Genomic DNA, 22,520 nt, shown 5'->3' on the forward strand with positions numbered 1-22,520 from the left:
AGCCAAGAACAAACGCCCACACCACACACACACACAAGGACACCCACCTGTGCACGTAGGGACCGGGAAACAAAACCACACACACAAGAACAAACACCAAGCAGTAAAAACACACACACACACACACACACACACACACACAAAGACAAATCGACTTGAGAATGGTCCAGGACGGAACGAAACGTCGTTCCTTCACCTAGTGTGTGTGGTGTGGTCTGGTCAACTTTGGCCACGTTATTGTGCCACATCGCCTGCACACAAGACAAACTTAAACCAACCACACGGATCACTCACTTATCCGCGCACTCCTGCGCTGGAAAGCATAAGCAGTAAGTGTCCCACACCATCAGTGCTTCCTCAGAGATCGGACGACAAGGAGCCGCACAAGGCCGAGGCATTCAGTGCGGCACTCCAATAACAAAAGCCCGCACCCGCGGAACCAAAATGGAGTTTCAAAATAGAAGAGTTCCACTAATAGGACGCACCAGGTCATCAATTTCAATATCCAAAGGGTGAAGACCATCAAACTCTACCCCAGAGGACGAGATGAAAGGTTTCTTCCTAGGGAGCCGGGCACAGGACTGCGCACTTTGAAGCACACAGGGCGGTTCACAGGGGTACGCACCAGTGTGTGTACGCGACCCCCTCTCCAGGCGTCGCGCAGGGCCGAGGGCGCAGGGGAGACCCACAGACGCGCCAGGGCCCCCGCCAACAGGAACAAGAGCAGAGGCCCTCCCCGGCGTACATCTTTCGTTAATACCACGACGAGGTCGCAAACACCAGGGGCAACCGCCCATGGAGGGGAGCCACCAACAGGAGGCGGAGGGGAAGACACAGGAGGCAGCACAGAGCCTCCCACAGCATCGTCAACCACGGTGTCACACTCGTCAGCCCACGCCCGAGAAGGTGACATCCATAACCTTACGAGACCGCTTAGGGACGGGCCTCAGATCATCGGAGCTGTCACCCTCTGCAGGAAGCGCCTGAGAAGAGCCGGCGACAGGCTTCCCCACATCCGAGAGGACACGACCCTTCAGAAGAGCAGCCTCAATAACACTTTGGACGAGGCCACCACCCGCAGAGGACACAAACTGGAGAGACAACCGGCGCGGCCGGCGGAAGGGAAGTGACCTGCACAGGTTACCTTGAGGTTACCTTGAGGTGCTTCCGGGGCTTAGCGTCCCCGCGGCCCGGTCGTCGACCAGGCCTCCTGGTTGCCGGACTGATCAACCAGGCTGTTGGACGCGGCTGCTCGCAGCCTGACGTATGAGTCACAGCCTGGTTGATCAGGTATCCTTTGGAGGTGCTTATCCAGTTCTCTTGAAAACTGAGGGGTCGGCCAGTTATGCCCCTTATGTGTAGTGGAAGCGTGTTGAACAGTCTCGGACCTCTGATGTTGATAGAGTTCTCTCTAAGTACCAGTTGCACCTCTGTTTTTCAACGGGGGTTATTCTGCACATCCTGCCATAGGTGAGGGCGCCAGCGATGACGTTGGAAGGGGCAGAAGAGAAGAGACGCGCATACGTGAAGAATCCCTCGTAAGTGAACGTGGCGATTGCGGGGGGCGGAGCTGTACACACCACCACCTCAACACGTGCACCACCACTCGTACACACCCGGCTCATCAGCCGAGGAACCCGTGACCACCACCCGGTCAGCAGGCGGCGGGGAAGCCTCCCCACCTACTTCATCACCAGGTGACAGTCCCTGAGCCGCCAACAGGGGGAAATCCTTTTCTCGAAACAGGTTAATAGGTGCAGTCGCCACTCCAGTACAAGCGGCCGCCTGGTGCCCTTCAAGGCCACAATGAAAACTTTTTCTTGGCTGCCCTGCATAAAAGGCCCGCATAGTGTATCCCATCAAGGTAATCGTAGATGGGACAGGGGATTTGAGCCTCAAGGCGAGAGTCCGGGTATCACATGAGACGCCACGCCACCTGTCGGAGAGACGAAGTTCATACGGACGGAAATCACCATAACATACTGGCCAAATATTATAGACTGTGGGTTGGTTGGGGTTGTCGTTGATTCTTCTCTATGGACAACCCAACCCACACAACTCGGTAGAGTGCTTATACTAGGAGATCACCCTTGGCGCTTCTGGCTCTTGGAGAGGGGCTCAACGTCACACGTTTAGGGGATGCGGCTCCAACACTTAGCCTCGTTGTCACGTGCACACACCCACTCGAGCCGCAGTGACTCCCCACTCTCTCCTCAGGTAATATGATCTCCTCGATCCCCTTTTGGCTTATTAGTATTACCTCCTACCCTGTCCACAGCAGTGGTTCTTGGTTCTTTCTCTCTCTCTCTCCTTCTTTACTACCTCCTGGGAAGCCTCACTAGGACAAGGGCAAACACCAGCAAATTGTGACACATTTACTGGACAAAGCACATACACAATACATACACACATATAATAATAATGAATCCTATACTCTATAATATTACAATCAGGTTGCACTCCAACACCATCAGAACTCTATTATCAGCTTATCAAGTGGTATCCTATCTCCTGGTTCACCACCTGATACTATCAACCTCCTCGAGTTGATCAAGTCTACATACACTGTTGCACTATCAGCAAGATAATATATATATAGAAGACCAGCATTTTAATGCAATAACATATATCAGTATAAATGTTCATTGATACACAACAATGATTAATCGATCACTGTCAGTCCTGGAACGCATACATCTGTAGGTAATCCAGCCTACGACTGTAACTCTAAACTTCAGTTTAAAACACTCCCTGACATAAGAATGCAAACAGTCACTCACCTCTCACTGCGTCTTGCACGCTAATGACAACCAAACACTATCAACTCCCTACAAGTAATCCACCAGAACTTCCCTTCCACCTCTGGAAGTTCACTACCCTAATATCCTTAGGTTCTTCCGGGCTTCACTACCAGGATCCTCTGCAGCTCCTCCAGGCTGCTATCATGAAGTTTTCTCGAGCAACTACGGTGCTTCACCCTTCTGCTAGGGTCCTCCACAGCTCTCTTGGCTGCTACACCATGAAGTTTCCCCGAGCCACTATGGTACTTCTCCACCTCTACAGAAGCACGTGACACTCCTCTTCACTGCTGCTTCTCCTCACAGCTCGAGGTCCTCTGCTCCACTACCTTGGAGTCTCATCAGCTACTTCATCTGCTGGCTTCGAAGTTCTCAGCAACTTCTTCCCCAAAGAACAAACCACAGATTAACTGATCGAGGGCGCTTTCCCTCTGACGGCGTCTGGTCAGGGCGCTCCACACAGCCCACGAAAATGCCTCTGAGCAGCTTATTAAACTCTCCTCGCCGTCCAAGACTTGACACCACAACGTTCTCAGCTCAATTCCACAGCTGGCACGTCTGCACACTTCTCTTCTCTTAGAGATATATCACTAGGGGTTCCCTTCTGGCGGGAGCTCAAACGGAGCGCGGCTTCCCCCTGCGATGTCTGGCACTCAAGTGAGGTCAAGGTCCTCCAGAAGCGAGCCTCACGCCTCCAGCAAAATGTCCACATCTCCTCGCCAGTCATTTATCTGTTTTCTTCTTCATTGCCCATAATCTCAAACTGTTATACATATCCAAGCAACTATTTTACATATGCGTTATCACCTCAATATTCGCTAGACCTTCTAATCAGGTCAGGCTTGATGAATAACTCTCGAGGGAGACTCGTTTCTCCTGCAGGCTGAGATCATAACACCAAAGTACCTTCGAAGCAGGGCCTCCGAGAACTCGAAGGGCACACTATGCAGTGTCACATATGTCACAGAGCAGTAGCGGTCAGATACAGTGACAGTACCACTGTCCCAAGGAAGTGTAAATGAATGGCTATCATACCAGTGCACGAAGTCCCGATAAACCCACAGCAGAGTGAAACTTCACAAGTGCTTGATGGGTAGTCAACAGTTGGAGGCCGTACACATCAGCCACTCGAACACGTAGCATATCCAACATTTTATTATTTTTTTTTTATTTTTACATGTAACACATGCAATTTAAATACAATAAAAACAATAAAAGTACAGTAGAAAACATAAAATACAAAATAATAAACCACCGGCCAGAAGGGCCGACAGCACAGGACAAAGTACAAACACGAAAAATGCAAGAGCATACATCAACAGAGAAAACAATGTCAAAACAAGCAAGCACAGTAACATTGTAAAACATAACAGTATACAACAAAACAAACAAGATGTATAACATGAAACATAAGAAAAGCACAATAAACAACAAAACAAAAACAACAAAACAAGCACAACACGTAATGCAATAATAAAACACCAGTGCAAGGTACATTCACAGAAACAAGACATGAATAATAACACTCACACTAAACCAACCGCCTCGCAACAAAGGGAGAGGCCAAAATATACAATAAGAAACAAACAATCCATGCAATCGAGAAACACAAAACTTAGGAAAACACAACAACAAACAAGCACCGGCCTGAAGGACCGAGAACAAAACACATCATAAAGGACATGAAATAGAACAAGGAAATCGCACAACACAGTCTAGCAATGCATAAATAGAACACACATGGCCAAATAACACAAGCAAATACATGAATAAAAACGCCCTCACCAAAACACCGGCCTCGCAACAAAGAAGGGAGAGGCACGTGCACAGATTACAATAGGGCAAACAAAAGGCCATAGGGGCACACTACACTACAGGAACATGAAATCAGCCGACATATTTGCTCGGGAACAAGGCCCGGGGGAACCGCACATGGAACGCCTCCCAAAGCAGCCACCTCCCCCAAGAGTCTTGACCGTCCACTGGTGACGCCATGGTATCCGGAACCCCAGCAACAAACACCTGCAAACATGTAACCCAGACGGTGTCACTCCAGAGGCGAGTTACCGCCACCTTACTCCATATACCGGGATCCCGCCCACCAAGAAAGCTCTCCGGCCTTTCAGATAGTAGGATCTCGGCAACCACGCCCTCCAGAGCCTCAAGTCGCAACCCTGCAGGAGAGAGCTGTTCAGAGGGCACCACCACAGGGAGAACCAGTGGTCACAGGCACACCAGACGACTGCAGGGAACCAGGGCGGCGTGCATCCTTCCGTAAAGTCACTACCAGGCCACGCCCAGCACCAGCATCCACACTATCCCTGGCAGCGGAAGCCACCACACCCCACTGCGGAGAGCCCCCTGGCGGGGAAGGAACAGAAGGCACACCCGAGACATGGGCATCAGCACCAGCAGGTACATGAACCTCCGTCACCACCACCCACGGAGACAACGACGCTTCCGGATCCACGCCGTAAACACCTGAAGACCCACAGTCACTGAAGTCCCCAACATTGGCCCAGGCAGTAGACGAACGCCTGGAACGCTTGGGCTCCGGCTGGATATCGTCAGAGCCGGAAGCGGACCCAGAAACAGGGGCACCACTAGCCGGACGACCCGACGCAGAACGGCAGCAGCCTCCACCACAGGGGGAACCGGACTACACACAGCAGGAGGCTCCGCAGTCACCCCAGCACCCAGCACAGTAAGGACCCGAGGTGAGGCTGCAGGGCCAGGTCCAGCAGCCGAAGACGAGGAAGCAAATGACGACGCCCCACAAGGAGTACCAGGAAGACCGACGGGAGCAGCAGGGCCAGGGACAGGAGCAGGAGCAACATCCGACGGCACCGCACCAGCCGGAGGAGGGCCGGCGACAACCGGGAAAACAACGGGCGACGCTGGGGGATCCTCAGTAGCGAACGGGATGCTCACCCCTTACCCCCGGAGTCCTCCTCCAGAGGGAGCGGCGGGAAATCTTTTTCACGGAACAGATTCACTGGAGCGACTGGATCAGCAGTACACCCGGCAGCCTGATGCCCCAACAAGCCACACTAGAAACAAGTACGGGGTTGTCGGGCATAAAACACCCGCACGTAGTACCCTAACAGCCGGACAAATGACGGAATGTCCAACCTCAGTCACATCCAGAGGGTTCGAATGTTGGTCGTCACACCCGAATACATGCCAGACTAACGTGAGTTCGTCCGCACACTGACGACGGAGCCGTACCTCTGGAAGAAACGCCAGAGGAGAGTCTCGGGAAACTCCATGGGGGCGCCATGGACACTTACATATGTCACAGCACTACTACGATCAGAAATGGTCACACCCGTTGCCGTCCTGCAGCTGCAAAGTACGCCCCTCGTACCTCCGGAGAAAATCACGGTACACCCACAAACTTGATGATGACACGGCGAGCAGCGACCAGCTCGACACCATATATGTCCTGGACTGGGACTCAGAACATGTCAATCAAGACCAAGTCCACCAGCGGGTAACCAGCACGGCCAGTAAACTTCAAACCTATGGAGTTTATCCGTACGACAGCTGGAATAGGGCTGCCCATCGCAAACACGCCACATCCTCACCACCAGGAACAGCAGGGAGGGTAGAAACACCCACACCCCCTGCCGACGAAAACGGCAACTGGAGCGGGCAAACGACACGTCTACACCGCACAGCAGCTGCGGTGAGACTCATAGCATATCCAACAGGACAACCTCAAGAGCAAGGTAAGACGCACGTCCAGAAAATTCCAGACCCACGGTCTCAGAGCAGCGAACAGGAGGGAAGGGGGGGTCCCCATGTCTCTGACACCACAAACAACGCCCTCCTTCACTCAGCTTCAAACAACGACTGGGCACCGCAAACCACGACGTCCACCCCCTCCCGTGGCGGGGCCGCGAATCCACACACTTGAGTAATGATGGATGTCAGAGACAATTGAGTAATACAACTCTGGAACATACGCAGATGTTCTACTAAATATAAGTAAACAATAGAAACAAGAAGCTACCAACGCAACCATAACCCATAAGGTTCGTAACTCTGACAACACGCACAGGCAAGAGGATTGGGGGGGGGGGGGAGGGGGTAGTGACAGTGGCAGCGGCAGCCCGCGCAACTGGCAAAACGAGCAGTTACACACTCACATATACACAAAACACATTTAAAATATAATAATAATGCAATGTAACACAATACAATACATGTGTGTGTATATAATGGCATTTTAATATTGATATGCATAAATTTTGAATGATAATAAAAGTATATTGACAAGGTATGACCTCAGCGTATCCAGTCTTAACTGATTAGGCTGGATTATAACAGGAGAGACGAGCAGTCCTGGAAGAACATGGGGATGCAGAAGACATAGAAAACACTAAATAATGTATATAAATTGAATAAGTTTAGATTCAGTAAAGACCTGAGTAAATATCAGATTTGCAAGTAAGATTTTCAACTTATAGAACAAATTAGCAGGTAACATAATTGACGTGAGATCATTGTCTTGTTTTTTTCCAAGTCAAAGATTGACACATGTGAGTTTGGTTGGGTGAGAGAGAGGAGGGTTAGAGAGAGAAGGTGGGTGAGAAAGAGAAGGAGGGTGAGAAAGAGAAGGAGGGTGAGAAAGAGAAGGAGGGCGAGAAAGAGAAGGAGGGTGAGAAAGAGAAGGAGGGTGAGAAAGAGAAGGAGGGCGAGAAAGAGAAGGAGGGCGAGAAAGAGAAGGAGGGTGAGAAAGAGAAGGAGGGTGAGAAAGAGAAGGAGGGTGAGAAAGAGAAGGAGGGCGAGAAAGAGAAGGAGGGCGAGAAAGAGAAGGAGGGTGAGAAAGAGAAGGAGGGCGAGAAAGAGAAGGAGGGCGAGAAAGAGAAGGAGGGTGAGAAAGAGAAGGAGGGTGAGAAAGAGAAGGTGAGAAAGAGAAGGAGGGTGAGAAAGAGAAGGAGGGTGAGAAAGAGAAGGAGGGCGAGAAAGAGAAGGAGGGCGAGAAAGAGAAGGAGGGTGAGAAAGAGAAGGAGGGCGAGAAAGAGAAGGAGGGCGAGAAAGAGAAGGAGGGTGAGAAAGAGAAGGAGGGTGAGAAAGAGAAGGAAGGTGAGAAAGAGAAGGAGAGTGAGAAAGAGAAGGAGGGTGAGAAAGAGAAGGAGGGCGAGAAAGAGAAGGAGGGCGAGAAAGAGAAGGAGGGCGAGAAAGAGAAGGAGGGCGAGAAAGAGAAGGAAGGTGAGAAAGAGAAGGAGGGTGAGAAAGAGAAGGAGGGCGAGAAAGAGAAGGAGGGCGAGAAAGAGAAGGAAGGTGAGAAAGAGAAGGAGGGTGAGAAAGAGAAGGAGGGTGAGAAAGAGAAGGAGGGCGAGAAAGAGAAGGAAGGTGAGAAAGAGAAGGAGGGTGAGAAAGAGGTGGATGAGAAAGAGAAGGAGGGTGAGAAAGAGATGGATCAGAAAGAGAAGGAGGGTGAGAGAAAGAGAACGAGGGTGAGAAAGAGAAGGAGGGTGAGAGAAAGAGAAGGGGGTGAGAAAGAGAAGGAGGGTGAGAAAGAGAAGGAGGGTGAGAAAGAGAAGGAGGGCGAGAAAGAGAAGGAGGGTGAGAAAGAGGTGGATGAGAAAGAGAAGGAGGGTGAGAAAGAGAAGGCGGATGAGAAAGAGAAGGAGGGTGAGAGAAAGAGAACGAGGGTGAGAAAGAGAAGGAGGGTGAGAGAAAGAGAAGGGGGTGAGAAAGAGAAGGAGGATGAGAAAGAGAAGGAGGGTGAGAAAGAGAAGGAGGGTGAGAAAGAGAAGGAGGGTGAGAAAGAGAAGGAGGGTGAGAAAGAGGTGGATGAGAAAGAGAAGGCGGATGAGAAAAAGAAGGAGGGTGAGAGAAAGAGAACGAGGGTGAGAAAGAGAAGGAGGGTGAGAGAAAGAGAAGGGGGTGAGAAAGAGAAGGAGGGTGAAAAAGAGGTGGATGAGAAAGAGAAGGAGGGTGAGAGAAAGAGAAGGGGGTGAGAAAGAGAACGAGGGTGAGAAAGAGAAGGAGGGTGAGAAAGAGAAGGAGGGTGAGAGAAAGAGAAGGAGGGTGAGAAAGAGAAGGAGGGTGAGAAAGAGAAGGAGGGCGAGAAAGAGAAGGATGGTGAGAAAGAGGTGGATGAGAAAGAGAAGGAGGGTGAGAAAGAGAAGGCGGATGAGAAAGAGAAGGAAGGTGAGAGAAAGAGAACGAGGGTGAGAAAGAGAAGGAGGGTGAGAGAAAGAGAAGGGTGTGAGAAAGAGAAGGAGGGTGAGAAAGAGAAGGAGGGTGAGAAAGAGAAGGCGGATGAGAAAGAGAAGGCGGATGAGAAAGAGAAGGAGGGTGAGAGAAAGAGAACGAGGGTGAGAAAGAGAACGAGGGTGAGAAAGAGATGGATGAAAAAGATAGAAAGGGAGGTGCTGGGAAGTCATACGTTAAGTTTAAGCGTACACTGCAGTACTATCAATAATCATTGTTAACATAATATTTATAGAGGTCAACGTTCTTGCGTGGATATATAACTCAATAATAATTCATTGTATCGTGGGACAGGAAGCCAGAGTGTATCTATACACAGTAGACTTATATCGAGGTCGCTCCCCCCCACACCCAGGCCGAACTACTGACCCCGCCCAGGATGCAACCCCGCAACAAGCTGACTAACTCCTGGGTACCTACTGCTACATGAACAGAGACATTATGTGAAAGGAAATGTGCCCGACCATTTCTGTCCCGCCCGAGATTCGAACCCGAAATTCTCTATTATACGTCGAGAACGAAACCAACTGTACTACCGGGACCTCTGGTATATATGATAACAGTTCATTAGGTGTCTCAGTGCTGGGGTGAACATCTACCAAATCTGTTAAACAAGTATTGGGGTCGAGATAAGTGATTTACCTTGCCCAGTCTGAAGCAGAACTAATCCTCTGCTGACCTACTGGTAAATAGTCAATAGATATAATGTACAAATATTCAGCGAGCACACACAATACGTGTGACCCCCTTACAACCCTAACTGATCAGTGAAGCTGCTGTTCACTATCTCCACCGGTCAACTCAACAATACCAACATTATACATTCATATAAACCCCTCTCGGAGTAACAAAAAACAGGAACGTCACATTCGCTTTGTATAAATCTGCAGAATGTTTGGTTTCAAAATGAGAACGTTGGTGATGGATTACTAGTGCCAGTGTGTGCTCTGCGTGGGTACCCGTCACTCTGTACTTGGACTGTGCCTACATCCCTGGCAGTAATTTTACCGTTACTGGTAATGATTCTTAATGTTCACATTAAATTGAGTTCTTCAGATGTTATGCTGACCTGTGTTTGACTTGTGGTTGTCCAAGAACCCAAGAGTGTATTACAAGTCAGTGGCTGACACACTTGTAAGATGAGTTCGTGTGAGTGCATCAGCACCACAGCCAGAGGCGTGAGTGCACTTGTGGCACTAACGTGATCAGTCGTGTGGAGTCAGTCTTGCCGTGATGCACTTCGCCTGCACGCAGACCTTGCCGGTATTGTCAGAGTAAACACTCTTCTTGCAGCCTGATGCCGGATTGTTTGAACTCCTCGCGTTCACTGCTCACGTGAATACACCCTGACCTTGTGTTTGTTCTCACAACCTGACCACACTGGCAACCTCTCCCAACTCACCACTGTCCACGTGTTGAACTACAATTTTGGGTATTTTTATAAAACGACAAAATGACAAGTCAATAAAATGTAACGTCAAAATTAATACATGAGATTAGAAGGGAGATATTATCAATATTGGTAGGTACAATAGGACACCACGCCCATGTGAGGATAGTCCTGATGGCCCATGTAAGCCTGATCCTGATAAGAACATAAGAATAAAGGTAACTGCAGAAGGCCTATTGGACCGTACGAGGTAGCTTCTATTTATGACCTATTTACCACCCAACACCACTCATATACATGTCCAACAAACATTAGAAACAATCAAGGGACCCCACCTCCACCACGTTACACGGTAATTGGTTCCACAAATCAACAACCCTGTTACCGAACCAGTTTTTAACCAGGTCATTCCTAAATCTAAACTTATCCAATTTATACCCATTGTTTCGTGTTTTGCCTTGTCTTGAAACTTTCAACACCCTACCAATATCCCCTGTTGTTATGACCATTCATCCACTTGTACACCTCTATCATGTCACACCTAATTGTTTGCCTGTCTAGAGAATGTAATTTAAACTTTGTCAATCTTTCTTCATATGACAGATTTCTAACGTGGGGGATTATCTTTGTCATCCTATGCTGGACGCGCTCTAGTGAACTTATATCCATTCTATAGTACAGCGACCAAAATTGAACTGCATAATCTAAATGGGGCCTAACCAGAGCAAGATATAGCTAAAGAACACCAGGTGTCTCATTACTAACGCTACGATTAATAAATCTCAGTGTCCTATTTGCCTTATTACGAACATCATTGCACTGATTTTTTTAGTTTTATCTTCTTATCTTAGTTTTATCCGACTTCGCAATCTCAACACCATCTAGCTCGTATCTTGTAACTCTATCCTCATTACCTAACTTCAAAACCTGACATTTGTCAGCATTAAACTGCATCTGTCAATATTTTGACCATTTCAAAACCATATTTAGATCGTCTTGAAGTGATAGCGAGCCTTTTTCCGTGTTTATTTCCCCTTTATTTCGGGGAGCCGGTCGGCCGAGCGGACAGCACGCTGGACTTATGATCCTGTGGTCCTGGGTTAAATCCCGGGCGCCGGCAAGAAACAATGGGCAGAGTTTTTTTCACCCTATACCCCTGTTACCTAGCAGTAAAATAGGTACCTGCGTGTTAGTCAGCTGTCACGGGCTGCTTCCTGGGGGGTGGAGGCCTGGTCGAGGACCGGGCCGCAGGACACTAAAGCCCCGAAATCGTCTCAAGATAACCTCAAGATAACCTCCCGATTTTTGTATCATCGGCAAATTTGCAAATATTTCTGCTCAAACCTGAATCTAAATAATTTATATATATTATGAATAACAGAGGTCCCAGGACAGAGCCTTGAGGTACTCCACTTACAACATTTTCCCACTCTGACTTAACCCTATTTATTCTAACTCTCTGTTTCCTTTGGTACAGCTATGCCCTAATCCAACTTAATATAGCACCCCCAATACCATGAACCTCTATCTTTTTAATCAGTCTTTCATGTGACACTGCATCAAAAGCTTTGCTAGAATCAAGGTACACAACATCACAAACGTTACCACTATCAACTATCTCAACTATGCTGGAGTAAAATGATAGTAAAGTCGTTAAACATGAACGGCTATTTGTAAAACCATGTTGTGAATCATTTATTAATTTATGTTTTTCAAAGTGAAGACGATTAGTATTTTAAATTATCGATTCAAGTAACTTTCCTATAATAGACGTTAGGCTAATTGGCCGATAGTTTAACGCAAGTTACCTATTTTGTAAATAGGAAAAGGGAAGACCACAAGAATATCAATATAGCTGAGCATAATTTATAATGCGTAAAACTTACTTGTAGCGATACAAGCAATTACCATCTCTACACATTTTTAAAATAAAGGACTTAAAAATGATTTAAGACAGCGCTTTATTAAAAACGTTCTTGGTTGAAAAAGCGCCCTCGTTATTTTCGCACATAACTGAGGAAGATAAAAATATTATATTCTTTAGCTTACATAAAACGTTTGATACTGTTCCACATTACGAATTTATTAAGATGCTTGGTACTGAATGGGGCTCAGGACGAAGACATGTTTATTACACGTGGAACACAGCGAGCACGTGGAACACAGGGAGCACGTGGAACACAGGGAGCACGTGGAACACAGGGAGCACGTGGAACACAGCGAGCACGAGGAACACAGGGAGCACGTGGAACACAGCGAGCACGTGGAACACAGCGAGCACGTGGAACATGGCGAGCACGTGGAACACAGGGAGCACGTGGAACACAGGGAGCACGTGGAACACAGCGAGCACGTGGAACATGGCGAGCACGTGGAACACAGCGAGCACGTGGAACACAGCGAGCACGTGGAACATGGCGAGCACGTGGAACACAGGGAGCACGTGGAACACAGGGAGCACGTGGAACACAGGGAGCACGTGGAACACAGGGAGCACGTGGAACATGGCGAGCACATGGAACATGGCGAGCACGTGGAACACAGGGAGCACGTGGAACACAGTGAGCACGTGGAACACAGGGAGCACGTGGAACACAGGGAACACGTGGAACACAGCGAGCACGAGGAACACAGGGAGCACGTGGAACACAGCGAGCACGTGGAACACAGCGAGCACGTGGAACACAGGGAGCACGTGGAACACAGGGAGCACGTGGAACACAGCGAGCACGTGGAACACAGGGAGCACGTGGAACACAGGGAGCACGTGGAACACAGGGAGCACGTGGAACACAGCGAGCACGTGGAACACAGCGAACACGTGGAACACAGGGAGCACGTGGAACACACCGAGCACGTGGAACATGGCGAGCACGTGGAACACAGGGAGCACGTGGAACACAGCGAGCACGTGGAACACAGGGAGCACGTGGAACACAGGGAGCACGTGGAACATGGCGAGCACGTGGAACACAGCGAGCACGTGGAACACAGCGAGCACGTGGAACATGGCGAGCACGTGGAACACAGGGAGCACGTGGAACACAGCGAGCACGTGGAACACAGGGAGCACGTGGAACACAGGGAGCACGTGGAACACAGCGAGCACGTGGAACACAGCGAGCACGTGGAACACAGGGAGCACGTGGAACACAGGGAGCACGTGGAACACAGCGAGCACGTGGAACACAGGGAGCACGTGGAACACAGGGAGCACGTGGAACACAGGGAGCACGTGGAACACAGGGAGCACGTGGAACATGGCGAGCACATGGAACATGGCGAGCACGTGGAACACAGGGAGCACGTGGAACACAGCGAGCACGTGGAACACAGGGAGCACGTGGAACACAGGGAACACGTGGAACACAGCGAGCACGAGGAACACAGGGAGCACGTGGAACACAGCGAGCACGTGGAACACAGCGAGCACGTGGAACACAGCGAGCACGTGGAACACAACGAGCACGTGGAACACAGGGAGCACGTGGAACACAGGGAGCACGTGGAACACAGCGAGCACGTGGAACACAGCGAGCACGTGGAACACAGGGAGCACGTGGAACACAGGGGGCACGTGGAACAAAGGGAGCACGTGGAACACAGCGAGCACGTGGAACACAGCGAGCACGTGGAACACAGGGAGCACGTGGAACACAGGGGGCACGTGGAACACAGCGAGCACATGGAACACAGGGGATACGTGGAACACAGGGGGCACGTGGAACACAGCGAGCACGTGGAACACAGGGGATACGTGGAACACAGGGGGCACGTGGAACACAGGGAGCACGTGGAACACGGGAAGCACGTGGAACACAGGGAGCACGTGGAACACGGGAAGCACGTGGAACACAGGGGGCACGTGGAACACGGGAAGCACGTGGAACACAGCGAGCACGTGGAACACAGGGGATACATGGAACACAGGGGGCACGTGGAACACAGGAAGAACGTGGAACACAGCGAGCACGTGGAACACAGGGGATACGTGGAACACAGGGGGCACGTGGAACACGGGAAGCACGTGGAACACAGGGAGCACGTGGAACACAGGGAGCACGTGGAACACAGCGAGCACGTGGAACACAGGGAGCACGTGGAACACAGGGAGCACGTGGAACACAGGGGGCACGTGGAACACAGCGAGCACATGGAACACAGGGGATACGTGGAACACAGGGGGCACGTGGAACACAGCGAGCACGTGGAACACAGGGGATACGTGGAACACAGGGGGCACGTGGAACACGGGAAGCACGTGGAACACAGGGAGCACATGGAACACGGGAAGCACGTGGAACACAGGGAGCACGTGGAACACGGGAAGCACGTGGAACACAGGGAGCACGTGGAACACAGCGAGCACGTGGAACACGGGAAGCACGTGGAGCACAGGGAGCACGTGGAACACGGGAAGCACGTGGAGCACAGGGAGCACGTGGAACACGGGAAGCATGTGGAACACAGGGAGCACGTGGAACACGGGAAGCACGTGGAACACAGGGAGCACGTGGAACACAGGGAGCACGTGGAACACAGCGAGCACAGTCAAATACGGGAACATTAGCATTGGAAGTGCCACATAGATCTGTTCCGGGACCTCTACATCCTTTGAGTGTTGGAGGAAAAACACCTCATATTGTTGGTGTTGGAGAAGGGGACGCGCCAATATTGTTGGTGTTGGAGAAGGGGACGCGCCAATATTGTTGGAGTTGGAGAAGGGGACGCGCCAATATTGTTGGTGTTGGAGAAGGGGACGCGCCAATATTGTTGGTGTTGGAGAAGGGGACGCGCTAATATTGTTGGTGTTGGAGAAGGGGACGCGCCAATATTGTTGGTGTTGGAGAAGGGGACGCGCTAATATTGTTGGTGTTGGAGAAGGGGACGCGCCAATATTGTTGGTGTTGAAGAAGGGGACGCGCCAATATTGTTGGTGTTGGAGAAGGGGACGCGCCAATATTGTTGGTGTTGGAGAAGGGGACGCGCTAATATTGTTGGTGTTGGAGAAGGGGACGCGCCAATATTGTTGGTGTTGGAGAAGGGGACGCGCTAATATTGTTGGTGTAGGAGAAGGGGACGCGCCAATATTGTTGGTGTTGGAGAAGGGGACGCGCCAATATTGTTGGTGTTGGAGAAGGGGACGCGCCAATATTGTTGGAGTCTTGAGGGACAAACATGTCATTCATTATAGGTTTTGTCACGGAAACACAAATCTGGAAGAGGACAGGAATGACGTCCACGGTAGAGAAAGATGTTCTATCCGTAGAAAATAACTGTGCAGGTGTCTAGAGGCAACAGTAGACATTACAAGTGCTCTGTGTTAACAAGAAACGTCACTCGAGCAGTAACAACACACTCAGACAACTACACAACACTGAACATGAATAAGAAGAGTCAAACAGAACATTCACGTGAGCGCGGCCAGGATGTTATGGTAGTTTATGTTGTGGCAGTTTTAACAACAAATCTTACAAAACTGATTGCATTCACCAGGAGCCCTTGTCGCTAGTGAATATATTAATGTACTCGTACACACACACACACACACACACACACACACACACACACACACACACACACACACACACACACACACACACACACACACACACACACACACACACACACACACACACACACACTCTCTCTCTCTCTCTCTCTCTCTCTCTCTCTCTCTCTCTCTCTCTCTCTCTCTCTCTCTCTCTCTCTCTCTCTCTCTCTCTCTCTCTCTCTCTCTCTCTCCCTCCCTCTCTCTCTCTCTCTCTCTCTCTCTCTCTCTCTCTCTCTCTCTCTCTCTCTCTCTCTCTCTCTCTCTCTCTCTCTCTCTCTCTCTCTCTCTCAGCAACACATGCTGTGGTTGAAACAGAGGTCTCTGGTCAGCAGCAACACATGCTGTGGTTGAAGCAGAGGTCTCTGGTCAGCAGCAACACATGCTGTGGTTGAAGCAGAGGTCTCTGGTCAGCAGCAACACATGCTGTGGTTGAAGCAGAGGTCTCTGGTCAGCAGCAACACATGCTGTGGTTGAAACAGAGGTCTCTGGTCAGCAGCAACACATGCTGTGGTTGAAGCAGAGGTCTCTGGTCAGCAGCAACACATGCTGTGGATGAAACAGAGGATAAATCTGATTTGTGCTGTTAATGACCACAATTACATTGTTATTGCCAAACCGTCATATAAAATATACTCCCCCCCCCCACAATCCCTCGCCAATATTTCAATAATTATGATATATAAATTTTGAAGTTATACTACTCAAAAGGCAATAATAGTGAAGCCGAATAATAATTCCAGTTGGAATTGTATATTAAGGTTGATAATGATGATAACAATATTTTTGCGTTATCACAAAAATACATAAATCAAAATTTCAAATAATATATGCAAATTCAATTTTCAAACTATTTATTTAAATACATACGTGGAGCGGGCCCCTGACAAAACGTATTACCACAATGTAAATTTTGTGCATTTAAAAGGTATATATAGCAGTAGGAACACCAGTGGTCAGAAGGGCAGTAGGGACACCAGTGGTCAGAAGGGCAGTAGGGACACCAGTGGTCAGAAGGAAAGCAGGGACACCAGTGGTCAGTACGGCAGCCGGGACACCAGCAGTCAGAAGGGCAGCAGGGACACCAGTGGTCAGAAGGGCAGTAGGGACACCAGTGGTCAGAAGGGCAGTAGGGACACCAGTGGTCAGAAGGGCAGTAGGGACACCAGTGGTCAGAAGGGCAGTAGGGACACCAGTGGTCAGAAGGGCAGTAGGGACACCAGTGGTCAGAAGGGCAGTAGGAACACCAGTGGTCAGAAAGGAAGCAGAGACACCAGTGGTCAGAAGGGCAGCAGGGACACCAGTGGTCAGAAGGGCAGTAGGGACACCAGTGGTCAGTACGGCAGCCGGGACACCAGTAGTCAGAAGGGCAGCAGGGACACCAGTGGTCAGAAGGGCAGTAGGAACACCAGTGGTCAGAAGGGCAGTAGGAACACCAGTGGTCAGAAGGGCAGTAGGGACAACAGTGGTCAGAAGGGCAGTAGGGACACCAGTGGTCAGAAGGGAAGCAGGGACACCAGTGGTCAGAAGGGCAGCAGGGACACCAGTGGTCAGAAGGGCAGTAGGGACACCAGTGGTCAGTACGGGAGCCGGGACACCAGTAGTCAGAAGGGCAGCAGGGACACCAGTGGTCAGTAGGGCAGCAGAAATACCAGTGATCAGTAGGGCAGCAGAGACACCAGTAGTCTGTAGGGCAGCAGGGACACCAGTGGTCAGTAGGGCAGCAGGGACACCAGTGGTCAGTACGGCAGCAGGGACACCAGTGGTCAGTACGGCAGCCGGGACACCAGTAGTCAGAAGGGCAGCAGGGACACCAGTGGTCAGTAGGGCAGCAGAAATACCAGTGATCAGTAGGGCAGCAGAGACACCAGTAGTCTGTAGGGCAGCAGGGACACCAGTGGTCAGTAGGGAAGCAGGGATACCTGTAGTCAGCAGAGACACCAGTGGTCAGTAAGGCAGCAGGTACACCAGTACTCAGTAGGTCAGCAGGGAAAACAGTGGTCAGTAAGGCAGCAGGGACAGCAGTGGTAAGTAGCGCAGCAGGGACACCAGTGGTCAGTAGGGCAGCAAGGACACCAGTGGTCAGTAGGGACACCAGTGGTCAGTAGGGCAGCAGGGACACCAGTGGTCAGAAGGGCAGCAGGGACACCAGTCGTCAGTAGGGCAGCAGGGACACCAGTGGTCAGTAAGGCAGCAGGGACACCAGTGGTCAGTAGGGAAGCAGGGATACCTGTAGTCAGCAGGGACACCAGTGGTCAGTAAGGCAGCAGGGACACCAGTGGTCAGTAGGGCAGCAGGGACACCAGTGGTCAGTAGGGCAACAGAGACACCAGTCGTCAGTAGGGCAGCAGGGACACCAGTGGTCAGTAGCGCAGCAGGGACACCAATGATCATTAGGGCAGCAGGGACACAAGTGGTCAGAAGGGCAGCAGGGACACCAGTAGTCAGTAGGGCAGCAGGGACACCAGTGGTCAGTACGGAAGCAGGGACACCAGTGGTCAGTACAGCAGCAAGGACACGTACCAGCGGTCAGTAGGCAGCAGGGACACCAGTGGTCAAAAAGGCAGCAGGGACACCAGTGTTCAGTAGGGAAGCCAAACCCCAGTGGTAAGTAGGGCAGCAGGGACACCAGTGGTCAGTAGGGCAGCAGGGACACCAGTGGTCAATAGGGCAGCAGGGTCACAAGTGGTCAGTAGGGAAGCAAAAACCCCAGTGGTCAGTAGGGCAGCAGGGACACCAGTGGTCAGTAGGGAAGCAGGGATACCAGTGGTCAATAGGGCAGCTGGGATACCAGTGGTCAGTAGGGCAGCAGGAATACCAGTGGTCAGTAGGGCTGCAGGGATACCAATGGTCAGTAGGGCAGCATGGACGCCAGTGGTCAGTAGGGAAGCAAAAACTGCAGTGGTCAGTAGGGCAGCAGGGACACCAGTGGTCAGCAGGGCAGCAGGGACACCAATTGTCAGTTGGGAAGCAAAAACACCAGTGATCAGTAGGGAAGCAAAAACACCAGTGGTCAGTACGGCAGCAGGGACACCAGTGGTCAGTAGGGCAGCAGGGACACCAGTGGTCAGCAGGGCAACAGAGACACCAGTTGTTAGTAAGGCAGCAGGGACATCACTGGTCAGAAGAGCAGCAGGAACACCGGTGGTCAGTAGGGCAGCAGGGACACCAGTGGTCAGTAGGGCAGCAGGGACATCAATGATCAGAAGAGAAGCAGGGACACCAGTGGTCAGTAGGGCAGCAGGAACATCAGTGGTCAGTAGAGTAGCAGGGACATCAGTGGTCACTTGGGCAGCAGGGACATCAGTGGTCAGTAGGGCAGCAGGGACACCAGTGGTCATTAGGGCAGCAGGGACACCAGTGGTAAGAAGGGAAGCACGGACACCAGTGGTCAGTACGGCAGCAGGGACACCAGTGGTCAGTAGGAAAGCAGGGACACCAGTGGACAGTACGGCAGCAGGGACACCAGTGGTCAGTAGGGAAGCAGGGACACCAGTGGTCAGTAGAGCAGCAGAGACACCAATGGTCAGTAGAGCAGCAGAGACACCAATGGTCAGTAGGGCAGCAGGGACACCAGTGGTCAGTAAGGCAGAAGGGACACCAGTGGTCAATAGGGAAGCAGGGACACCAATAGTCAGTAGGGCAGCAGGGACACCAGTGTTCAGTAGGTCAGAAGGGACACCAGGTGTCAGTAAGGCAGAAGGGACACCAGTGGTCAGTAGGGAAGCAGGGACACCAGTGGTCAGTAGGGCAGCAGGGATACCAGTGGTCAGTAGGGCAGCAGGAATACCAGTGGTCAGTAGGGCAGCAGGGATACCAATGGTCAGTAGGGCAGCATGGACGCCAGTAGTCAGTAGGGAAGCAAAAACTGCAGTGGTCAGTAGGGCAGCAGGGTCGCCGGTGGTCAGTAGGGAAGCAGGGACACCAGTGGTCAGCAGGGCAGCAGGGACACCAGTGGTCAGCAGGGAAACAGGGACACCAGTGGTCAGTAAAGCAGCAGGGACACCAGTGGTTAGCAGGGCAGCAAGAACACCAATTGTCAGTAGGGAAGCAAAAACACCAGTAATCAGTAGGGAAGCAAAAACACCAGTGGTCAGTACGGCAGCAGGGACACCAGTGGTCAGTACGGCAGCAGAGACACCAGCGGTCAGCAGGGCAACAGAGACACCAGTTGTTAGTAAGGCAGCAGGGACATCACTGGTCAGAAGAGCAGCAGGGACACCAGTGGTCAGTAGGGCAACAGGGACACCAGTGGTCAGTAGGGCACCAGGGACACCAGTAGAGAAGCAAGGAACACCAGTGGTCAGTTGAACAGCAGCGACATGAGTGGTCAGTAGGGCAGCAGGGACACCAGTGGTAAGAAGGGAAGCCGGGACACCAGAGGACAGTAGGGCACCAGGGACACCAGTAGAGAAGCAAGGAACACCAGTGGTCAGTTGAACAGCAGGGACATTAGTGGTCAGTACAGCAGCAGGGACACCAGTGGTCAGTAGGGCAGCAGGGACACCAGTGGTTAGAAGGGCAGCAGGGACACCAGTGGTCAGTAGGGAAACAGGGACATCAGTGGTGAGTACGGCAGCAGGTACACCAGTGGTAAGTACGGCAGCAGGGACACCAGTGGTCAGTACCGAAGCAGGGACACCATTGGTCAGTAGGGAAGCAGGGACACCAGTGGTCAGTAGGGCAGCAGAGACACCAATGGTCAGAAGAGCAACAGAGACACCAATGGTTATTAGGGCAGCAGGGACACCAGTTGTCAGTAAGGCAGAAGGGACACCAGTGGTCAATAGGGCAGCAGGGACACCAATGGTCAGTAGGGCAGCAGGGACACCATTGGTCAATAGGGCCGCAAGGACACCAGTTGTCAGTGGAGTAGCAGGGACACCAGTGGTCAGTAGGGCAGCAGGGACACCAGTGGTCAGTAAGGAAGCAGGAACACCAGTGGTCAGTATGGCAGCAGGGACACCAGTGGTCAAAAGGGCAGCAGGGATACCAGTGGTCAGTAGGGAAGCAAAAACACCAGTAGTCAGTAGAGGAGTAGGGACACCAGTGGTCAGTAAGGAAGGAGGGACACCAGTGGTCAGTAGGGCAACAGGGACACCAGTGGTCAGTAAGGAAGCAGGGACACCAGTGGTCAGTAGGGCAGCAGGAACACCAGTGGTCAAAAGGGCAGCAGGGATGCCAGTGGTCAGTAGGGAAGCAAAAACACCAGTAGTCAGTAGAGGAGTAGGGACACCAGTGGTCAGTAAGGAAGGAGGGACACCAGTGGTCAGTAGGGCAGCAGGGACACCAGTGGTCAGTAGAGCAGCAGGGATACCAGTGGTCAGTAGGGAAGCAAAAACACCAGTGGTCAGCAGGGCAACAGTGACACCAGTGGTAAGTAGGGCAGCAGGGACACCAGTAGTCAACAAAGCATCAGGGACACCAATTGTCAGTAGGGAAGCAAAAATACCAGTGGTCAGTATGGAAGCAAAAACACCAGTGGTAAGTAGGGCAGCAGGGACACCAGTGGTCAGTAGGGCAACAGGGACATCAATGGTCAGAAGAGAAGCAGGGACACCAGTGGTCAGTAGGGCAGCAGGGACACCAGTGGTCAGTAGAGTAGCAGGGACATCAGTGGTCACTTGGGCAGCAGGGACATCAGTGGTCAGTAGGGCAGCAGGGACACCAGTGGTCATTAGGGCAGCAGGGACACCAGTGGTAAGAAGGGAAGCAGGGACACCAGTGGTCAGTAGGGCAGCAGGGACACCAGTGGTCAGTACGGCAGCAGGGACACCAGTGGTCAGTAGGGAAGCAGGGACATCAGTGGTCAGTACGGCAGCAGGGACACCAGTGGGCAGTAGGGAAGCAGGGACACCAGTGGTCAGTAGGGAAGCAGGGACACCTGTGGTCAGTAGAGCAGCAGAGACACCAATGGTCAGTAGAGCAGCAGAGACACCAATGGTCAGTAGGGCAGCAGGGACACCTGTGGTCAGTAAGGCAGAAGGGACACCAGTGGTCAATAGGGCAGCAGGGACACCAATAGTCAGCAGGGCAGCAGGGACACCAGTGTTCAGTAGGTCAGAAGGGACACCAGGGGTCAGTAAGGCAGAAGGGACACCAGTGGTCAATAGGGCAGCAGGGACACCATTGGTCAATAGGGCCACAAGGACACCAGTTGTCAGTGGAGTTGAAGGGACACCAGTGGTCAGTAGGGCAGAAGGGACACCAGTGGTCAGTAGGGCAGCAGGGCCTCAAGTGGTCAGTAAGGAAGCTAAAACCCCAGTGGTCAGTAGGGCAGCAGGGACACCAGTGGTCAGTAGGGAAGCAGGGACACCAGTGGTCAGTAGGGCAGCAGGGATACCAGTGGTCAGTAGGGCAGCAGGAATACCAGTGGTCAGTAGGGCAGCAGGGATACCAATGGTCAGTAGGGCAGCATGGACGCCAGTGGTCAGTAGGGAAGCAAAAACTGCAGTGGTCAGTAGGGCAGCAGGGTCACCGGTGGTCAGTAGGGAAGCAGGGACACCAGTGGTCAGCAGGGCAGCAGGGACACCAATTGTCAGCAGGGAAGTAA

At 51.5% G+C, this 22,520-nt stretch overlaps 2 protein-coding genes across 2 annotated transcripts; both read left to right on the forward strand.

The window, feature by feature from the left end:
- The first annotated feature begins 12,520 nt into the window (after nucleotides 1–12,520).
- On the forward strand, nucleotides 12,521–14,986 carry LOC123750069 (trichohyalin-like). The gene has a single exon (XM_045732190.2). It carries the CDS (start codon nucleotides 12,521–12,523, stop codon nucleotides 14,984–14,986), a length of 2,466 nt encoding a protein of 821 aa, XP_045588146.2.
- Nucleotides 14,987–15,799: 813 nt separating this feature from the next.
- On the forward strand, nucleotides 15,800–17,605 carry LOC123750068 (otolin-1-like). The gene is made up of 2 exons (XM_045732189.2): nucleotides 15,800–15,830; nucleotides 16,896–17,605. Exons 1-2 carry the CDS (start codon nucleotides 15,800–15,802, stop codon nucleotides 17,603–17,605), a joined length of 741 nt encoding a protein of 246 aa, XP_045588145.2.
- Nucleotides 17,606–22,520: the final 4,915 nt, after the last annotated feature.

The sequence above is a fragment of the Procambarus clarkii genome, chromosome 26 (genome assembly GCF_040958095.1).
Source record: "Procambarus clarkii isolate CNS0578487 chromosome 26, FALCON_Pclarkii_2.0, whole genome shotgun sequence".
NCBI lineage: Eukaryota > Metazoa > Arthropoda > Malacostraca > Decapoda > Cambaridae > Procambarus > Procambarus clarkii.